At 35.6% G+C, this 20,076-nt stretch overlaps 1 protein-coding gene across 5 annotated transcripts in view; it reads right to left on the reverse strand.

Annotated features, from left to right (window-relative positions):
• OXR1 (oxidation resistance 1) overlaps window positions 1-20,076 on the reverse strand; it is a 261,917-nt gene that overhangs the window by 23,336 nt on the left and 218,505 nt on the right. For all 5 annotated transcript variants that reach the window (XM_066177402.1, XM_066177385.1, XM_066177408.1 and 2 more), the window contains 4 exons: window positions 19,589-19,773; window positions 15,556-16,340; window positions 11,583-11,751; window positions 8,346-8,508 (listed from right to left, as the gene is read on the reverse strand). In XM_066177402.1, the coding sequence (XP_066033499.1) occupies window positions 8,346-8,508; window positions 11,583-11,751; window positions 15,556-16,340; window positions 19,589-19,773 (1,302 nt within the window). The remainder of the gene's footprint in view (window positions 1-8,345; window positions 8,509-11,582; window positions 11,752-15,555; window positions 16,341-19,588; window positions 19,774-20,076) is intronic.

Consider the following 20,076-nt stretch of genomic DNA (forward strand, 5'->3'; position numbering starts at 1 on the left):
AGCGAGTGTTCAGCAGGGGGATGTATCGAAAATGATGACGATACACAAGGAGGAAGGCTTCCTGTGCTCAAGCGTGGTTGCAGAGCACTAGTTTGTCGAAAGGCAAAAATATTTAAAGATACAGAACTTAATTGTTCGTACACGATACTGAGGAACACAAAAATAATCCCCAAGAACTGCCTGCAATATTCTGTAACAAGGAAATTGTTCACAAACAATTTCTGATGGTAAAATGTTTGCATTCAATATTAAACTAATCGTTTGTCTTCCTTATGCTGACAACCTTATGTAAACCCTGTCAGTCATTTCTTAGAGCCCAGAACCAGTTAGAAGAGTGGTCAGTGAAGATTTAAAATATTATTTTTTTTAAAAAATGGGGGGGTTAAAGCACTTGGAAACTATTAGCCTTGCAGCCTTTTTCAGTTTGTAATCCACAAGAAGAAAATGAGTCCTTTTATTAATAAGCTAAATTTGCTGTATGGTTAAATGCTAGTCCCAGCAAGAAAGTATTTTTTGGAATCATGATTATTTCTCTCCCTTAAGGAAGGATGTTTAAACAGGCATGTGCAATAGTAAAAAGCATGACAACCCTGTAAGAATCTCCTTGTAACAGCACTTGCAGTCTTTCTACCCCACACTCGAAATTAAACACCTCCCTTCCCCCCAAAAAACCGCCCAAAACAAAAAACAACCACCAAAAAAATTTCCACACCACCCATGCTCCAAGTTGTGTGTGAAAGTATTAAATAGGCCAGGGCAGCAACAAAACAACATTAAATCATTGCTCACTCAGGCTGTTGCGCTGTGATCTAAAAGCAAAGACATCCAAGCAGAGAAAACCAGGACCAAAACTTGTATTTTACTGCAAACTATGTATGGGAACACCTCACCTTGCACTAGTGTCTAACATTCTGATGGAAAAAACATTTTTCTTTTTAGTAAAACCTTTTTTGGGAGCTGGCACCTCCAGAAGTAAATTTGTTCTAACTTATCAGAACTATTAAGGTGGCAAAGTAAAAAACATTTTTATCATTGGAACACTGAAGCTGGGATTTAGGAAATTCCAGTATTTAACAATGATCTGACTACATATATAGTCAAATGGTGCACAATTCCAATAATAACCCATATGCCTATTTATGTGCTTGAGATTTTTTGTTGGATTTTATTTTCAAATAATAAGTGAACTAATACTGAGGGTTAAAACAAGAAAAAAATCCAGACACCCTTAAAACTGTTTCAAATGAGAGTTACCATCAATATGGAAATATGATACAAGCTACAGACATCACCTCTTTCTCTGCCAAGTCTGGGAAATCTTAAAGGAATGAAGAATATGCAGCAAAAGTATTTGAAACTTGCTCTGGAAACTAAACCTTTAAGGCAGAAAGCAAAAGCTAATGATACAACTAACTCTTCCACAGCCTACTTTATCAGTAATCTTTTCCCTGCCCTTCAGGGGAAAAAAAATAAAAATAAAAATAAAAAAAAAAAAATTCCTCCCTAACACAAGCCAACATGTTTCTCTAAAGGGAAGGAAGAAAAGAATCTGATAAACTGAATCCTTTTTTGTCCTGCAACATTTAGTCTTAAAAAATTCTAACAATTTGCTTAGAGGTTTCAAGCTTCTTTCTGAATAAAAATGACTTTTCCCAGAGCTTCTCAAAAGGATTTTGAAAACTTGCTGAAAGGAAAAGAGAGCAGTAAAATTCTGTTCAATCTGACCACTCACTTTTTCACTTAATTACAGCTGCAAAGTTTAATGGGAATGAATGCACAAGTGTCTTGCTGCTCAGTCCTGCAGCAGCCGCCGCCACCCTCCGAGCTGGCAGCTGCCCTCAGCTGGGAGCATCTGCTGCAGAGGGAGGGCAGGAGAATCTGAGCAGCACACTCAGCAAAGTGGCAAAGCTTGTCACTTGTGACAGTCTCCACCTCAGCTACAGAAAGAAGCCCACACAAGAAATCTGACCCCAGAAGCAACACTTAAAGATTAATAAACTGCCCTTTCATTTTTTCCTGCATTTGGGGATTACAGTACTGATCTCTTAATTGGAATCAGAATCTCATATCTTGTTGCAATTAATGTAGGCCTTGCCATTAGTGTTCTTAATAAAAGATTCTAGTGAGGAGCACCAGCTCACATGTGACATCTGTGCAGAGCAGCAGCAAACACTAAAGAGCATCCACCTATTTCTCACATAGACAATGGAGCAACAGAGAAGGTATCTAATTACACTAAATGATAATCTTGTTACTGTCATTGTTAATTCAAAACCGAGATAAAGATCTCTACGCAATCAATGTGCATAGTACTTTCAGTAATTTTACCTCACAATGTCGTTTCTTCTAATAAACTAATCTGCCTCAAAAAATACTCAAGTAACAGCAGAGAAAAAAGAGAATGACAACAAATAAAGGTACAACTTACGCAATGTCTTAGTTCCGCTCCAAACCAATGACCTGGCTTACACCTTTTGCCATACCAGATTTCAAGTTATCAGATGACAAGATTTCACAATGCTGAAACAGGGCAGTAAGCATAGTAACCCTCAGCTTCAGTAGAAAGACTGGACACTGGGTGTGGAAGAAGGTTTTTGCAGCTGGATAAGATGGAACTATTTTGTTTCACAGAGTCACTAATAATGTCCTGATACCACAGCAACAGAAAAATCATGACACAGAATTCCATAATCCCTAAATTTAATATTCATGCTTTTTGAGTGAGGTTACATTAGCAGAAAATGTATTTCCTGTGCTCCATCCGTCTTAAGAGACAGGTCAGCCCAAAAGTATAACAGGGCAGGCAGGGGAGCATAATTACTCAGCTTATTTACAACTTGCTGTTGATTCTACATGAATAAGTGTCACATTCAGGAGTAATGAAGTTAGAATGCAGTTGAAATAAAAAAATAAAAAATCAGGTACTGGCTTCTACACAAAATTACTACTCTGTCTTCTAGAACAAGTGAGTCTTTGAAAAAATTCTTGCAGGTGACGCTAACATGGGATTACAGCTGAGTAAGGTCTTATCCCTTTTCCCTTTACAGGTACAAGAAAAACTAAAGTATTTCAAAAAGCTGTCTCCTGTAGTGTCAATACAACATGGACTGGCACAACTTCTTAGTTGGCTGAGAAAGTTTCCATAAGAAAGGAAGTCTAATTTGAGAAGTCATCCTTTGTTTCCTGTCAACATCTTAGGGAAAGGGAGGGGGAAAAAAAGGAAGTATTTTTCCATCACAAAGTTTTCCTGAGGATTTTCAAAGATATGCTGAAAGCCATTAAGAATCTCAAAAGCACAACCTTTTTAGATGAATGGCTCTGCTTTAACTCTTAGCAGAGGGACCATCCTAGATCCCTCTTTTAGATACATGAAATAGCCATCAATTACAATTGCACATTCATGATTCCAACTACAGGACAGCTCTAAGACACCAAAACCTCTGAATTTCCACTTATAAGTTATAAACAGATTTGAAATAGATTAAGTAGCGACAATAAATACAGCAAAACAAGAAATACCCTAAGGCATGAAGTTGAGAGACAGTACAGTATCACGCAAGTTAATTGCAAAAGCAAGAATCAAAGTTCCCAGTTTCTGCAAAGAGCATTGGATTATGTAAATAGACACCAGAGTCCTTTTCTCCAACCACAAAAATTTAACAGAAACATTTCCACTATAGCACATGACTGCTAGAATTTAAGAGACTCATCCTCCAGTACAAGAGCAAGGCCTATTAAACATGCTGTGGAAATGCACAGCAACACATGCCTAGTGACACATCCAACTTCTTAACTGACAATACACAACGTAAAAACCAAATAACCATCTAAGCTTGTATATCCAATTCATTATCATAAAGAGACAGCCTTTTCAGAAACATATTGGAAAAAATATTCTTATTTTGAAGACTGTTAGCATGGTGCTTATCTTTACACGTGCTGTGCAGTGTTTCATTCAAAAAGCCTACAACTTTCAGGCTTCCTCTTCTCTCTGCTGATCCAGTATTATCCAGCTTGTCATACAGCATTATGTTCATATCACATTTTAAAATGTAAGACACAACAAGCAGATGTTGCACCAGCATCCAAGCACTGGAGTGTACAGCAGAGAATGGAAGCAAATTTTTAGAAGGAAAAGGATTAAGAATACATAAACTAAGACAGCAGAACATTCTAAAACTGCAATATCCACTTTCACATAGAAATGTTGTAAGTTCCAGTCCAGATTCAATAAAGAACTTAACATCTGAAAAAGGTTCCCAGATTGGGATACTGGACATAGGTGCTTATCTAACCAGGAGCTAATCACTGTTTGTGACCTTCACATTTCCACAAATACACGGAAATTTAATTCTGAGACACTCCAGAAGTTACAGCTTTGGCAACATTGGATTGCTGAGTGTCCACGTCAAATACCATTTCAAGAAGACAGAACTTCAATTCCAACTAATGGTTTGATCTAGTAAACATTTTCAAACCACATCTTAAGTTCTAACTGAAATTCAGTTGGACAAGTGAATACAATGCTTCTAGAAGCATTGTATCCATATTTTCTATAGACATTCAACAGGCAAAAGCAAAGGTAATTACTACCTGAAATGCAAGTCCAGAATATGACCTACCATGCCTAGGAAAAAGTATTTGCAAGTGTCTATCAACTCAACCTTCATTTTGGAAATTAACTTCTAGACAGTTTTAAATCCAACTAATTTTTTGTATTTCCACCACAATGATCAAGTTAATGAAAAAAATGAAACTGATGAGCTTCCAAATAATTTAAGACCAGTTTGTGGGTCCTAAGACAAGAAACTTCCTTTTTTCAAATATCTTGTGAATGAGTATTTGGATTTACATGGACATTAAGAATGACTCAATCTTGAATACCAGCAATGAGATCAAATTACAGGGAAGGGAAAGGAAGAATCAATGCTTTAAACAAGAATTACTCTAATGCAGAGCAATTCAAGTGTTTCCTTAACAGACTTCAGGTTTAAATAGGCACCTACTATATACACAACTTGAACTTAAGAAGGAAACGAGATTAGAACATAAGTACCAATGGAAATTGCTTCTGAGACACTGCACAACAGAAGGAGCCAGCTTGCTGTCAAGTCTTGCCATGTTTAGATGCAAGTATAGACTATGCTTTGGATAACAAGTTTGTTTGTTTATTAACACATAACAGTATTCATCATTTGTGCTAACAGATACAGAAAGCTATTAGCACTTGAACTTAGACACATCAAGTAAAAAAATACCATGATAAATATCCTTCAAATATATTTTATACCATGATAAATATGCTTTTATAGCTCAGTACAGATGGTAAAAAAACCAGCCCCAAAACAACCCCAAAACACAGCCAAAATAAAAAAATAACATCCCCACACAACTCAAAACAAACCCTTCTTTGTACTTCCATTCACTCAAGTACAAGATAGAAGAGATATTAGAAAAAAAATGGATGAGAATAGTACAACTGAGAACTTAGCCTCACAGTTCCATTTCTTAGATAGTATACTAAATAAAGTTATTGCCTATTCATTTCTAGTGAATACCAGAGAGAATTCTTTAGCATGGGCTGATCTTAAGTGAAAAAGTATCCTTTTTATAAAGCTTTGCAGATGACACAGGCAGGGGTCTCTCCAGAAGACTGATACTGAGTGTCATATCTGCATCAGCAGCTGCACGGTGCATCAGATTGTTTCAATCTCTAACTGTGAATTAGTCACCTTTACTGATGGTAACATTAGACAGCAGTAGATTCATAGTTATTTCTAGTAAGTCAGTTATGCATCAAGGGTGCAACACAAAAAGAGAAAATTAAAGGATGCACTGGACTTCGTTCTCATACTATGCACAAGGCAGTATTTGATCAAGGTAGAAGCAAGCAGACAAAAACCGAAATTTGAGTAAGAGTTTGGTCCAATTCATTGATAACAAATCAACATCTACTACTTGTTTCATGTTACTGCCTTTGCTTATTACTTCTTCTCATAATTTCTCTCCCACTAAACAAGCATAAGATTGCTCAAAGTCTACTGATAAAAACCTGTACCTGAATGTATTAACAGAACTAGCAAAGAATCAAAAGCTATTTCAGAGCACCACATCTAGGTTTCCCATTAATCCTCTTGGCCGTTCTTCTGGTTTTAAGATACTGTAAAACAGCAGGGAGAACACATTTTGGAAAAGAAAGGTACTCCACTACCTTCATCCTTTGGTAGATCAACACTACTTTGTCACACATTTCCACTTCCACCCAGAGTTCTCCCATCCCTGTGATATGAAAAAGCCAGTCTGTTTTTTAGCCAAATACCCAGCTTCAATTATACTCTTCACCTGCTGCCTTAGATTGCATGTGGAGAAAACTGACAGAAGAAAAGCTGATTGCATTGAAGAAAGCATATTGATTGAAAATAATGACTGAAATTCAGTGAAAATAATGAGTATGAGAATACAATTCCCCATATTTACTCATATTTTCTAGCATACATGTTAAAAGTCACTAAAATGCAGTTTTATGTAATGACAGCTCAAGCCATCCAGAACTGTCAAACATTTCTGAATAGAAAGTTTTTAAGAGCTTTCTGATTTGTGCTAAAGGTCAGTCATAGGAAGTCACATTACTCAAATTAAAATGCACAAAAGACCACATTAGCATATTTCTTGTACTTGCATAACATATTTTACATCTTCACTAATCACATTAACATGTAAATCCAGAAAATTATTATTTGATAATATTAAGAGAACCAAGCTTGACAATTTCACATAATACATAGAAATTACAACATTTTGTAAATGTTTCCTATGACTATTTCCAGAGAGGACCTAAATACAAGCTTAAGGTGTGGCCTCATTCTGTGGTAAACAACTTACAGATCTTAATACTTGCAAAAAAATGTATTGCCTCAACTACTTCCAGAAATACATTCTAAAATCTACCACATTCCATCACAAAAAAAAAAAAAACAAAAAAAAAAACAAAAAAAAACCACAACCACCAACAACCAAACAACATTTTCACTATATTCTGTGGAAATCATTCTACAGTTATATTCAGGCGCTAAATTACTGAAGAGCTCACTAAAAGAGAGATATACTATGCCTTAAAAACACAATATAGATCATAATCCACTGATCCCCATGCTCCAAAAGGCCAAATTTTAAAAGTCTAAATACTTATAAAGGCTTTGAGCAAGAGTTAACAGCAAAATACACTGCTAATAAAAGCTCAAGCAATACATATCCTGAAATATGAGAGCTAAAAAGACTTGTTTTTATTATACTAATTTCAATGTCTCAAAGCAAAAACGCTTCATGCAAAATCACTGACTTGCAGGGAATGTTTTGCAACCACGGCCTAATACTTCAACTAGCTATGTTTTAACTCTGAATTCAGAGTTCTCTGGTTCTAAGTTTTGGAGCCAAGCAGAAAACTACTACCTGTAGTTAGACTATTACAGTTCTTTAAAATTTCTTTTATGCTCTTCATAAAACAGTGTAGACTTCCTTAATTTCAACATATTCCACTGCAGGGTAGGGGTAGGGGGAAGAAAACCAAAAGAAATCTTACAGGCAGAGTTTGCAATTGCTGTCCCAAGACTGAAATTAAACACTGCTGATGGGATACTTCTACAATATATATATGACAAGAATCATCGAACTTTTGACCGACACTTGAATGTACAAGACTAGAAGTGCTTTTAACTGCATGTACACTACAAAACAAAACCATGTAGACGTGTAAAGATGTGTCCATAGAAACACAGTGGACACAGATTCACATGAGAGAAATGTCGTGCTCATTATTAAAAAAAAAAAGAAGAAGAGATAGTTTCAGTTACAATATCTTTCTAAAATACACTCAATGGCATCTTAATGCATGGATAAGTTACAACTTGAAAAATTAATTACTAAATTATTGAAAAGACATGTTATTAATAGCAGATTTTTTCCTCTTTTGTTGTCCCATCCCTTTTTTAGAGTCTTACTAATAAATACTGAACACTCTAGATTCAGGAATAACATCAGAAAACTGTCAGTTTACGAGACCAAAAATTAAGTCTGCTTCACCAAAATTCCAATTTTGTTGCTATACTCACATTCCTTTTCCAAGGAGTTTTAAGTTACAATTTGCTCCACATAAAAATGATTTGGAATTGTGAAATGTTGCCCTGATCTGATGTTAGAGCAAAGCATTAGGATGGCAGAAATTGAACAGCCATGATCATGACAATCAGACTAATAAAGTGCTTTGTTTTTCCTCTTGGAAAATATTTAATACTATTTTAATATATTCTTATATTTTTTAAAAAATCTTTGATACTGTCCTTCCTTACCTCCCATTCTTTAGCAGCATCTTCAGTACTTGATTCTTCACTAGTTTCAGGCTCTTCCTTCTTTTTTACCACTATAAATCCAGGTTCCCGAAGAGACTCCCCAGTATCTTCTGCATATATTTCTGGACTCCATTGGATAAAGAATACATACAAGTGATCTGTCCTAGAAAATTCAAGTTACAACAAAGAAAAAAAAAAATAAAGTAGGTCTGTGATCGTTTTGGTCGTGTCTAATAATATTAAGTATTTAAGGTTAAAATAAAAATACCATTTCATTTTTTACTAGATATTAGAGACACATTTGAAAAAAAAAAAAACCCTAGCTAGTTTGGTGAGTTTTTAAAAATTTTTAAATATATGAAGCTGACTCTGGAGAAGAAAACAAGGAAACAAGCTTGCAATGGATTAGCTGTGATTTCACATACAAGTATGGCCTTTCAACCACTTCTGTCTCATTGGATGCCTCTGCTTAAAATTGAAGTAACTCCCAAAAAAACCCACTAAGACTTTATCGTATTTAGAAAGAGTTACATAAAAGCAAACAAAATTAGAATTCAAAAAATGTCTGTTTTCCCCACTCCTGAAGAACAGCTGACCACTTCCAAAACATAATCAGAATTATGCAAGCTGGGAAGGACAATAGATGCGGGGGAATATGGCTGAAAGCATGCACATATATATATAAACCATAAAATCATGAACTACAGACTATTCTAACTACAGTAAGTACCAGGATTCAAAGTTACCTCCTTTTATGTGCCACAAATAGCACTGTTCTCCAGGTTAGAAGAGCAAAATCACCCAAATTCACAGGAGCCAGTTATTTAAAATCCTAACAGATGTCAGTCTATCCTGTATTTGCTGCAGATGCACAGACAGAGTATTCAGGAAAAGGACTTGCAATGCATCCACTAGTATTTCTCGATCATGGAAAAGAGATTCAGAGCTAGAGCTTCAGGGCACTGGTTACAAGAGCTTGAATATTCCTTATGTCTTTCATCAGAGATATCTGCATACTGTATTAGCATGAAAAATAGTATTTGATCCTTTTTTTCCTCCCTTCTTTAATAATCCTTGAAAAACAGAACACTCGAAGAACAACAAGAGATACAGAACTGCAAAGTTTCTCAGAAGTGCAGTTATACTTTTCATGTGCCTCTGCCTAAAAGAATGCTGAATGTAGTAACAGCCTCTGAACAGGGTCAGTTATCTAAAGTAACCCTTGTTAATATTAAGGTTCATGAATAACAATGATGAGAGAAAAAAAAAAAAGGGGGCAAATCCTTCTCTGGCAGTAGGACAGAATGGAACATTCTGGATGGATAAGGTTAGGTAAATTCTATCACAGACGTCCAAACAAGAAGCTGCAGACTCCTCATGCATTGAATGAGGCATCGATTTTAAGTTGTCATACAAGTATGAAAGCTTTTTTAAGTCCCAATTTTAACTTTCCAAGAACTTTGAATTATGTATAATTATAGCAGTTAAAAAAAGTACATGAAACTTGATGCTTAAGGAACTCTTAGACACTCCTTCCCAGACTGGCTCCTTTGAGACTAAAAACACTGAAATAAAGCTGGTTTGTCAGATATCTACTTTTCTCTCTTTCTTACTACTCGGTTACAAAGACAACTGGATTGGCACTAAGTGTTTTCACCTACGCAGACTAGCACTCAGCAAAGTTAACACCACACTATGAGGACAGAGCTTTTTCTTTACAAAAAATATAGGACACACACTGAATGAATAAATAATTGATACTGATTGTATACTGCCCCAATCAGTTAGAGAGACCCTTCACAGATGAAATAATTTCCAAGTACAGATTGCAAAATAAGAACCATTTCTTCCAAAATAGGTGATCAATTCTGCTTTATGCTTGCTACACGCAAGCACGGTAAATGCTTGCTACATTAGAAAATGAATCGAAGGGAAGTAAATCATTTTAATCAACTAATCTAGGCATCATTGCCACATAAGAAACATTTATCTGTTTTCAAATTAAATATCATACTACTAGAACAAGCAGATTTGAGTGGACTGTTACCACAAGAGAACTCCTGGCCCAGACAGGATTAAGAGCCGCACAATTAATGGGACAGACCTTTGACTCAAAACTTTGTTTCCTCTCTACCATTTAAGAGGTAGCAGGCGTGATGTTTAAAAGCAAGTTCATGATGCACTAGGCACAGACTCAATTCTACCTGTTGGATAAGTATAATTCTTCGATGTAATTTCAGTCCATCACACATTTCCTTCCATAGTGGACATGAAAAAAAAATACTGCCTTTCTTGTTGCAGCCAACTTCAGTATAAAATAATTTTATATCTGTAATCAACTTTTTCTCCTTTACATTAAAGAACCCCACTTACTTCTAATTTTCTTTATAAGTTACATATTCTAGGCATTAAATAGTCTTGCTGTTTTCCTCTGGACTCTCTCCAATTGATCCATATCTGTCCTCAACTGCAGTGCCCCAAGTGGACATTCTATGCCATTCAGCTCAAAAGAAAAGATGGAAAAGTGACTTGATCATTGAGGGTAGGTATTGATACCAGATGATAACTGATGGTTTTTGGTTTCTTTCTTTTCTCCCCACTCTTTGACAAGGATGTAACACCCCTCAAAACCACTTCTGGGTTGGAAAGAAGTCAGTTTCCTAGCAGTAAAGGTCATTTCAGAATACAAGACTGTACCAGTGAATGAACATCATATCTAATGTCTTTGAATGAGTTCAACAAATGTAGGTGTTTTTTCCAGTAGACATGCTTAAGCTGGTTCATAGAAACGTTTTATGTTCCATATACAAAGATAGACAAAGATAGGACAAAAGAACCCCAGCAAGCTCTTCTGAACTCAAAGAGGATTTTTAGAAAGTTTCCAAATAATGGGAAGCACAGACAAAAAAAAATTTTGCTGCAGAACTTACGTCCTCCAGATACTACTTGAATCTTTCTTTCATTTACTTGCTACAAACAAAAAACCTAAATAATATGAGAAACTACTTGCCAAACTTACAAGTACCTCAAGTAAATCAGCAAAATGTCAGTAAGGTATTGAGGTATTCCAATAGCAAATACAATACAAGCCAATCAACAACATCCTCAGATGCTGACCCTTTCTTGTGATGATTTAGAGAGATACAGTCACTGCAAAATTTTGAATGCTGCAGAAAAAATAAAAAGCTCAAAAACCTACTGGCAATTACTGATTTTTACAGTTTAGCTCCATCTTACCTTTCTTGTGGAACGGCAAACCAGTACTCATGTTTTTTGTCCCTTTGTGCATACTGTTGCATTGTTGCACTTGCTTGAGAAACAAACGTTTTTCTCATGGGTTTTCCAACCCTGAGACACAGAAACTTGTGAGATCGATGTCGCCTTTTTTCTTTCGTAACAGAAGAACCTATAAATAAAGACAAAGCTGTCCACAATGTACTAAAGAGCTAAACAAAATCATTAACTAATTTCATATTAGACAATTGAGGGATATAGGACACTTATATAAGTAACTAATGGGAGATGCGGTAAGATAAATAGTAATAATAATCTGCCCTTTCTTATTATGAAAATCACATCAGCAGAATTAACTTCAGAGTACAACACACTAAATAATTCTAACATTCTTATCTGCTTCCAGCTACAGGTCACATTATTACAGCATTCCATCCATGCTTGGAAGTACTCAGAAGGTATTCTTGATGCATACTCTCAACACTGAATCACCACTGTCCCACTACTAACAGCTATCCCACATACATGAAAATGATATTGTGTTAAATATTTCTTGGCTTGATTCACAGGTGTCAGAGCTGTTTGTTAGTTACTTATTTACAAGGCCTCATCCTGACCCTATGATACAGGATTAAGATGAATTTTAATTTGTTAGCTGCATCAAACACCTTAATGGTATGAACAGTACCTCAGGATGAAATATACTAGATGTTGCAGTACAGGATTTTTCTCTCTGCTAGTATATTTAATTGAACTAATAGAATTATATGATTACCCTCAAGGTCTGAATTGTCAAGTCAGCACAGGGTAAAGGAAGAAGCCCTCTTAAAATTCTTTCTTTACTACATTACTTGCCAAATTCTCCAGCCACAAGAGACATTTTTAATGCAAGAAAAAAAAAAGTACATTTAAGAGTTATTATGATCAATTACGACAATAAAGGTTTTATCCTAGCTCTGGTATTACTTGTACATACAGATAAGTTTCAGTTTCCCAGGACACATCTTATCTTTACACCTGAAATTCTTCAGCGCCTATGCAGACAACAGACCCACTAAGCACAAAGAACATCACCCTCTTGCTCTATAAACATTGCAACTGTATTTTCTCAACGGGATTTTCACCATGAAGTTTAGAACAGCACTGTGCCATGAAAGACTACTTTTTTTCTAGTAACTATTTAAATGTGTGCCTCCTAATTTTCAGTGACGTTTTCAGTCAACATTTTAGAATTATACCTGCAGCATACAGTATAGTAAATTAGCCATAATAACATGCATTATTTGGATTTTATTAATGTGTAAACTCAAAGGTAGATTGTCAGACTGAAGAAAAAAACACTAAGAAGAAACAAAAATAAACAAAAAAGCCTATTTCATAGGACTGACATTCAAACTCTGTGGCAGTGTTATATACTCTTCAAATGATTTGATATCTTTGATTTTGGTCCTTCAGAGGGAACAGATTAGAACTTCCCTGAGCGCAGAGAAGTGGGATTATGGTAGCAGCTATCAGATAAAATAAAACCAAACTATTAATCCCTGCCCCAAGTCCCGAAAGACTATTTCAGATACTTTTTTTTTTTCTGAGTTCTCCAATATCTTCTTTGTAGATTTCATACAGAATGAATGAGAAAAGATTTCAGCAATGGCCATTGTGTCTCGTGCTTCTTGTCTTTCCTGTCAATCTCTGCCAATATTCAGCTAAGCAGCAAATATTTTGACTAGCTATCATTAATGATATTTTAGCTCGTTTATACACACACAAAATTATAGACTGTTACAATTTCTCCAAAGTATCAACCACATCTAGTTTCATTTCAGTGCAGTGGTTAACAAAGGTGTCTGCAAAAGCAGAAGCTTGGGCAATAAAAAAAAAAAGTAGATACAAGTGAGACCTTGTTAGTTTTTCTAGTCTACTTGTAAGTATCTACATGCATTGCATCACCTGTTCAATATTCAGAACAAACATTCAGATCATTCATTCCAAACTCAAACATCTGAAAGTTCAAAAAACAGTAGTTCTCAAAACCTAAGTTCTCAAAAGTGCCACAAAAGAGAAAAAAATTCAACTAAGCTCCTACTATATAAAAGAGACCAAAAAAACTGTCTAGGTAAGTTGTTGATCCAAAACTCATAGTATGACTACTTCAGTGTTTTATTTTGAGAAAGGGTACTTGAAAGTGTTTACTATATTTCAAATTTTAAATGACATGGTGTTTTTAGTAACCTAGTGTTAACAGATGTCATATTCAGTCTGATGCTTTTACCTTGGTTCTGCTTAATTGTGCCTGTAGAAGTTTCACCAAATCTACCTAGGTTTAGAAATATTACTTTATAATTTAGTCGTTTATTTGCATTCTGCTAATAAAACATACAAAAATAACAAAGGTAATAATTCCTACTGAAGTTGGACTGAATTGGTACAAATCTCCAAAAACAATCTTGTGCTTTTTGTATTTTTTCCTTTGTACTTTACTTCATCAACCTTGAGTGAGGCAGCAGCACTATGTGCATATAAGCTTTCTAGCCAGCACTCTTCTGTAGGACTGCATGCAGATACTTCTTTGGTTATATATATGTGTACTTACTCTGCAAATATACAGATCACATAACACACAAATAACCTGCAGTCATTCAATGATACAATCTTCCAGAAAACCAAAACTAAAGCATTTAATGCAACTGAGTTACAAGTATTCATTTGTAAGAAAAGCAGCAATTGTGGCAAAGAACACTTAGTACATGAATTTTTATATAGTCACAACCAGCAACTACTGCTAGCTGACATTTACCAGAGGACTATTTCTAATATTTAGGACATAAAAGTCAAACTTATCTACTTCAAATTTCAAAATTCAGTTACTTCCTTAAAAGAAGAAGAAAAAAAACCAAACCCAACCCACCAAAAAAACCCCCAAAATAAGCCAAAAACTATTGTAAGGTTTTGAAGTATAGATGAACTTCTGCTAACCAAAGAATGTACTTCTATTCAATATAACTTCAACTTTAACAACTAAAATAATGAATTTAACCTTCAAATGCACATCACTTATCTTTAATGTCTGTCACATACTAATAAATTCTTTTCTAGACCCTCAAATGTTGCACAATTGAAACAAATAGTTATCTCAGTTAGTAAGATGGGAAGACATCAGAAAGTAACTTGTCAATTTTTTAGAAAGCAAAATCAAATTCATCCAGAAGCATATTTAAGTTGTTTAAAGGCACAGCATATTTCTTTATCATAAAAGCTTGAACAGACTTTAAGGGTAACTTCCAACTAATAATCCTGATCTTTGCAGAAGAATCAAGGTACTCAGGAAATAAAACCCAGCTGTTCCCTGTATCCAGAGCACCAGTTTCCTAGAATCTAACCCTTATTTGTCCTGAACCAAGCTTTTTGGATGCTTAATCTTGTTCTAGTAAGCATCAAAGTATGACAAGATACAAGTGAAACAACATTCTGTAAGCATCAAACACAGTGTTAAGACTCTAGTGTTTGATGCTCACACCATAAGCCTTAACCACAAAGCAGACATGCTACAAATAACATCAAATTAATTCCCTAAAATTCATTCACGCATTTGTAGACTGGGATCAAAATTTAAGCAACAGCTAACTGTTTGCTAAAGAACATTTTTAACTGTGAGCTGTATAGTGACTAATGCACTATGGATCTGATTTTACAGGTTTGAATCTCTCCTACAAACTCTGATTTAACATGATCATAAATAACAGTTCAATGAGGAAGAATTACAAGGTTATCTATGTTGTCAGTTTCCTAAGGCATATTTTCTCCAGTAGTTTATGTAAAGTTTAACTTCAGAGCATCTTCAAACCAATGAGAAATATAACCAGCACATGGACAGATATGTTGTACAGAATGAAAAACATCCAAAATTTCCATTAAACTGGAGGGTGACACATTGTAAATCTGAGGGTTAATACTGTATCCATAATACCCACTGACCCACCTTCTAACCGCCCATCTCCTGCAGATACAGCTTTCTGACTGATTTCTTTTTGGGAATCCTGGTGCATGTTCTCTCTTTGTTGTTTTGTTTGTTGCATAGTGTGGGTCTTCCAGAGCTTGCGGAGTTCTTCAACTTCTGCCTCTGAGTCTTGACTTTGCTCTGCCACTGCTTTTCCTTTGCTAGGTGTAACTTTCTTTTGAGAGTCTGCGGTATCTTCACAACCTGGACATTCCTCTTCTGTCTCATTATCTGCTTTTTTTCCTAGTGAGAAACCCTGATCCTTGCCCACTTCTGCCTCCTTGCTGTGCTCCTCACTACCCTGTGATCTTTGCAAAGACTGCTGGAGGACATCTGCAGTATTTTCACCAGGTTTTTGTCCCCCCTTTACAGTCATTTTAGCACTTTCTGAACTTAGGCGGGTACCAAACTGTTTAACATCTACAACCATTTCGGCACTGGGCTTTGAGTCACTGGCAGCTTCTTTTGAGTCTGAAATGACTGTTAAACATTCAGCACTAGTCTGGTTTATTGTTTGGACAGATTCCGATGATGCTCCAGAAGATTTATCTTGTCGAAGCTCATCTGAGGAAACAAGTTCCTCACGTATTGGAGAGAGTTCTGATTCTGTGAATACATCTTCTGAAAGAGACTCCTCTGTGCTTCTTGGGGCAGTACTGGCACTGTCATTGCCCGTGTCTCGAACCCTGGAATCGGTGTCATCTGTATTGCTCTTTGCAGCTTTCTTGGAATGGCCAAGTTCCCTTACTGACAGCTGTTCTACATCTCTGTTGAGCAAAATAAGAATGTTGTTAAAACAGGTACCTCTAAAGTATCAAGCTCTTTTCTTCACTATGTTTTACTGAAGCTCTTAAAATAAACAAGCATCCTAAAAACCAACTTAATCAGAGTATTAGCAATAAACAAGCATAAAATGTGATACCATAATGGTAAACATGGCTGACCTTTTGCCAGCATAACATAGCTGGGACTTCCCAAGCTCATGACATTATTTCCATAAGAAACTCTCCTATGAAACTAACAAGATTGTGAGAGGCACCTAAAGTGTAAAAATAAAACAAAAACCAAAGTAAAACCAACAAAAAGCTACACATAATCATAATCTCTAAAGGTAAAAGCAATCCACAGTCTTTTAAGGTTTGTCTCCCCAAGAGGTCAGTACAATTGTACAGACATTTCCCACCCTACAGGGGAGCTGACATCTAGCTCACAGGTAAGAAGTAAATGGCAGAAATCATCTGGTCTAACCTCTGATATGGAAGCCAGTAAATGCAGAACAGCAAGAACCTGTAAGAATGCATAGCCCACTATTCTGCCCATAGAAATCATCTGAAACCGTGTTTAGTGTCTTCAACAGGTACCTAACTTTGAGGACACCACTGTTTGGCAAAATAAATCCTAAACTACTTGATACAATTGAAGATGCTGATAAATAGTGTGAAAAAAAAAAGCAAGCATAAAAATTTGTTTTACCCAGAGGAAATAATCTTGCTTAAACCTGCCTTTCAAAATAAACTAACTAGAAATTCTGTGACTTTTAGAAGCGGAAGACTAGAAAGGTACTATTAACATGTTCAAGTAGACCCACAGAAACCTGCTGTCAAAAAAACCTGGGCAGTACACACCCACCACAAAAAATTCTCATATTTAAACATACTCTTGACTAGAGCCCTCAATGTCAACTTTTTTGCTATCAGAAGCACACCAACTCTTCCATTATGTAGTAGTAAATGCTTTTAAGAAGCTTCTGCATTAATCTCCATTTTAAAGGACCATAAATTCACTCCATGGCCTCACAAAACTTTATATTCAGTTACATCATAATACTGAGATGCTGCTAAAATTCAGGATGCTTGCCAAGCATATGCACACCCTCATTTAAGTGTTTACATGAATCTTGCATTAAGCTTTAGCTGACAGGGTAATTTTGTTTATAAAGCATGTGGATTCAGCTTCAGAATTCATTACCTATTTGCCTAAGCCATTTCTTTAAATTTTCAGGATTATGCTCATGATAGGTGCTCTTATACAAGCACAACATAAGGTTCATGAAATCTGTAAAACACCTGTATAAAGCCAGACATTTTTTGTCCAGTTTCAGCATAGACTGTGACATATAGAAGCCATAAAACACAAAATTTTAGTTTTTAAGAACAAAGCATCCATTTAGCTTATTACCATTTTCCATATCAACAGTCTGAATACTGAAAATAAGATTGCTTTCCCAAGTTTAAGCGGGTTTGATAGTTGGCAAAATTGGGAGAGTGGAAGAATGTTAACTATAACAGTGGAATATGTATGGGGGAAAAAAACAGTGAGAAAACATGACTTTAGTGTCAAGCACCTCAAGATACAGGGGTATTGTCAGATCTAGCTGACACTGTTAGGACTTCTGTTTACAGACTTAAAAGATTTGATTTTTATTTTCACACAAATTTACAGATATGTCTCATATTTAGCTAAGGCACAAAAGTGCAAGGACTGAAGAAAATAATAGCATCTAGTGTTCCATCCACTAGTTTATAAAGCTGACAAGAAAGATAAATCAATCGGACATACACGCCTCTGAATGTAGAGTGTAACCTTTAATTTGCAGACACATTTCCATTCCATATGAATTCATGTTATAAACAAAACAGAAAGTGCATGTGCAACAGGAGGACAAAAATCAATGGCATAATAAAGTCATTAACAAACTAAACATTTCAGGAAAATACTTGTTTTGCAACTGCAATACCATAATTCAAGCATGGAGTCATCTAATTCTTTCTACTGTGTATCAATTGAAATAGGAACTGTGAACAACTTTTTAAAACCCAGTCTGGAAAATAAACTTCCAGAAAGAAATCATGCTGAAGGCATCATCATTCTACATCAAAAGCCCCAAAAGTACTACTTTAGCAACATGTACTTCCGTTGCCCTTTCAATAGACATGTGACATTGGGCAGCAAACAAGACCATGCCAAGATACCAATTCACTCCCATGTTTATGCCAAAACTGAGCTTAAAAATGGCATGAGGCAAGTTACAACTTCTGAGTGTCCATATAGTTAAGATTATCAAGCAAGATGTGCTTAGGGTACTACCTATTTGAACTGTAAGAGGATATTTTCAAGAGATACTGAGTATCTTAAAACATACAACTATTTTAAGTAGGGTATGGTGCTATACGTCAAGTGAACAGCTTTACACTCTCTTGGTTAAAAAAAATCCACTTCCCTGCAGCTAGATAACAGAGAGAGTCAACAAATGTTTGTGCTTTATGGGCTGTGATAGGTAAAGGTGGCAAGGCTTTTTGATTCTTTTTGATTTTCAAGTCAGAATTTATCTTTTTTTGATGACAATATAAAAGTTCAGCATAAAAAAAAAGAGAATGGAACAAAGATTTCTCATAAGGCTCTATTAAAGTTGATTTTAAATGCCTGCTGCACTAAACACGAGTGCTCAGCAAACCAAATTCACTGTTTACTCCAGAAAAGGACTACACCTAAAGGTGAATATGCAGTCCCTCCCCTAGCCATAAAGGGAGAAAAAATATACTCCTAGGCCCATGATAATATATACAAAGCTTAGAAAATGAGTTTAAATCACTTGTCAGAGCAACAAGATTGAGAAGCGGGTGAAAAATGCTAAACAATAAAAATTTATACCTAAAATTGTATAACAAAGCTGCACTTTGTTACTGTGAATACCAGTTTTTAAATTATTGAAGACCCAAACATCTATTACTGTTTCCATAGTGGGGAAAGGGCAGAGGAAATGGCGTGGTACCACAGATCTTCATAAGAGTCTATTGGAGGAAATTAGAATCCAGGTATATAGAAGAATTTATCCTGTATCATGTATAGGATTTGAGAACTGAAGGTAAAGCAAACTTTCTATAGGACCTTTCCAAGCCAATCTTTGATATCCTTTCCTAACAAGAAAAAGAAGGAAAATGCTGGTTTCATATGGACAACAATGTGGCTACAGTTCAGATTTACTCAAAGCTTTACAAATACTGTTCTATCTTACATGCTTAATGACTCCTTAATTTTGCTGTCCACAATTTCCTTATACAGAGCAGCTGACATCACTTCTTCCATTGGACACATGATGCCATATTCTTCACAGCCATTCTCTTGGACCAGAGGATCCATTTTATGAGGATCAAACATTATATTATTTGGCGTCACTAGCAGCACACCATTGACCGTACCCTAAAATGAGAGGGAAAAGAAGTGGTAATTTTTTTCCTTCAAATTCCCACTTACTCTTCATTTTTCAGTAGGGAAAAAGGTGTTGTCTAATTTTTTTTTTAAATAAAGCCATGTTTAATTTATATTTAAGCAACCTGTTCCTTTACTAAGTCACTATTAAACACAAGAAACTGTAACTTTTTCCAGGGATGCAAATTAATACCACCTGCTTTCCCAAAAGATAACAGTTTTAATCCTCACTAATCAGTAACTGGTTTTAATAAAGAGAGACCCTTAAACACTAAAGAATACACTAAACAGCTC

Source organism: Chamaea fasciata, unplaced genomic scaffold, assembly GCF_029207755.1.
Source record: "Chamaea fasciata isolate MVZ Bird 193981 ecotype frontalis unplaced genomic scaffold, bChaFas1.0.hap1 SCAF_1, whole genome shotgun sequence".
Taxonomy (NCBI): Eukaryota; Metazoa; Chordata; class Aves; order Passeriformes; family Sylviidae; genus Chamaea; species Chamaea fasciata.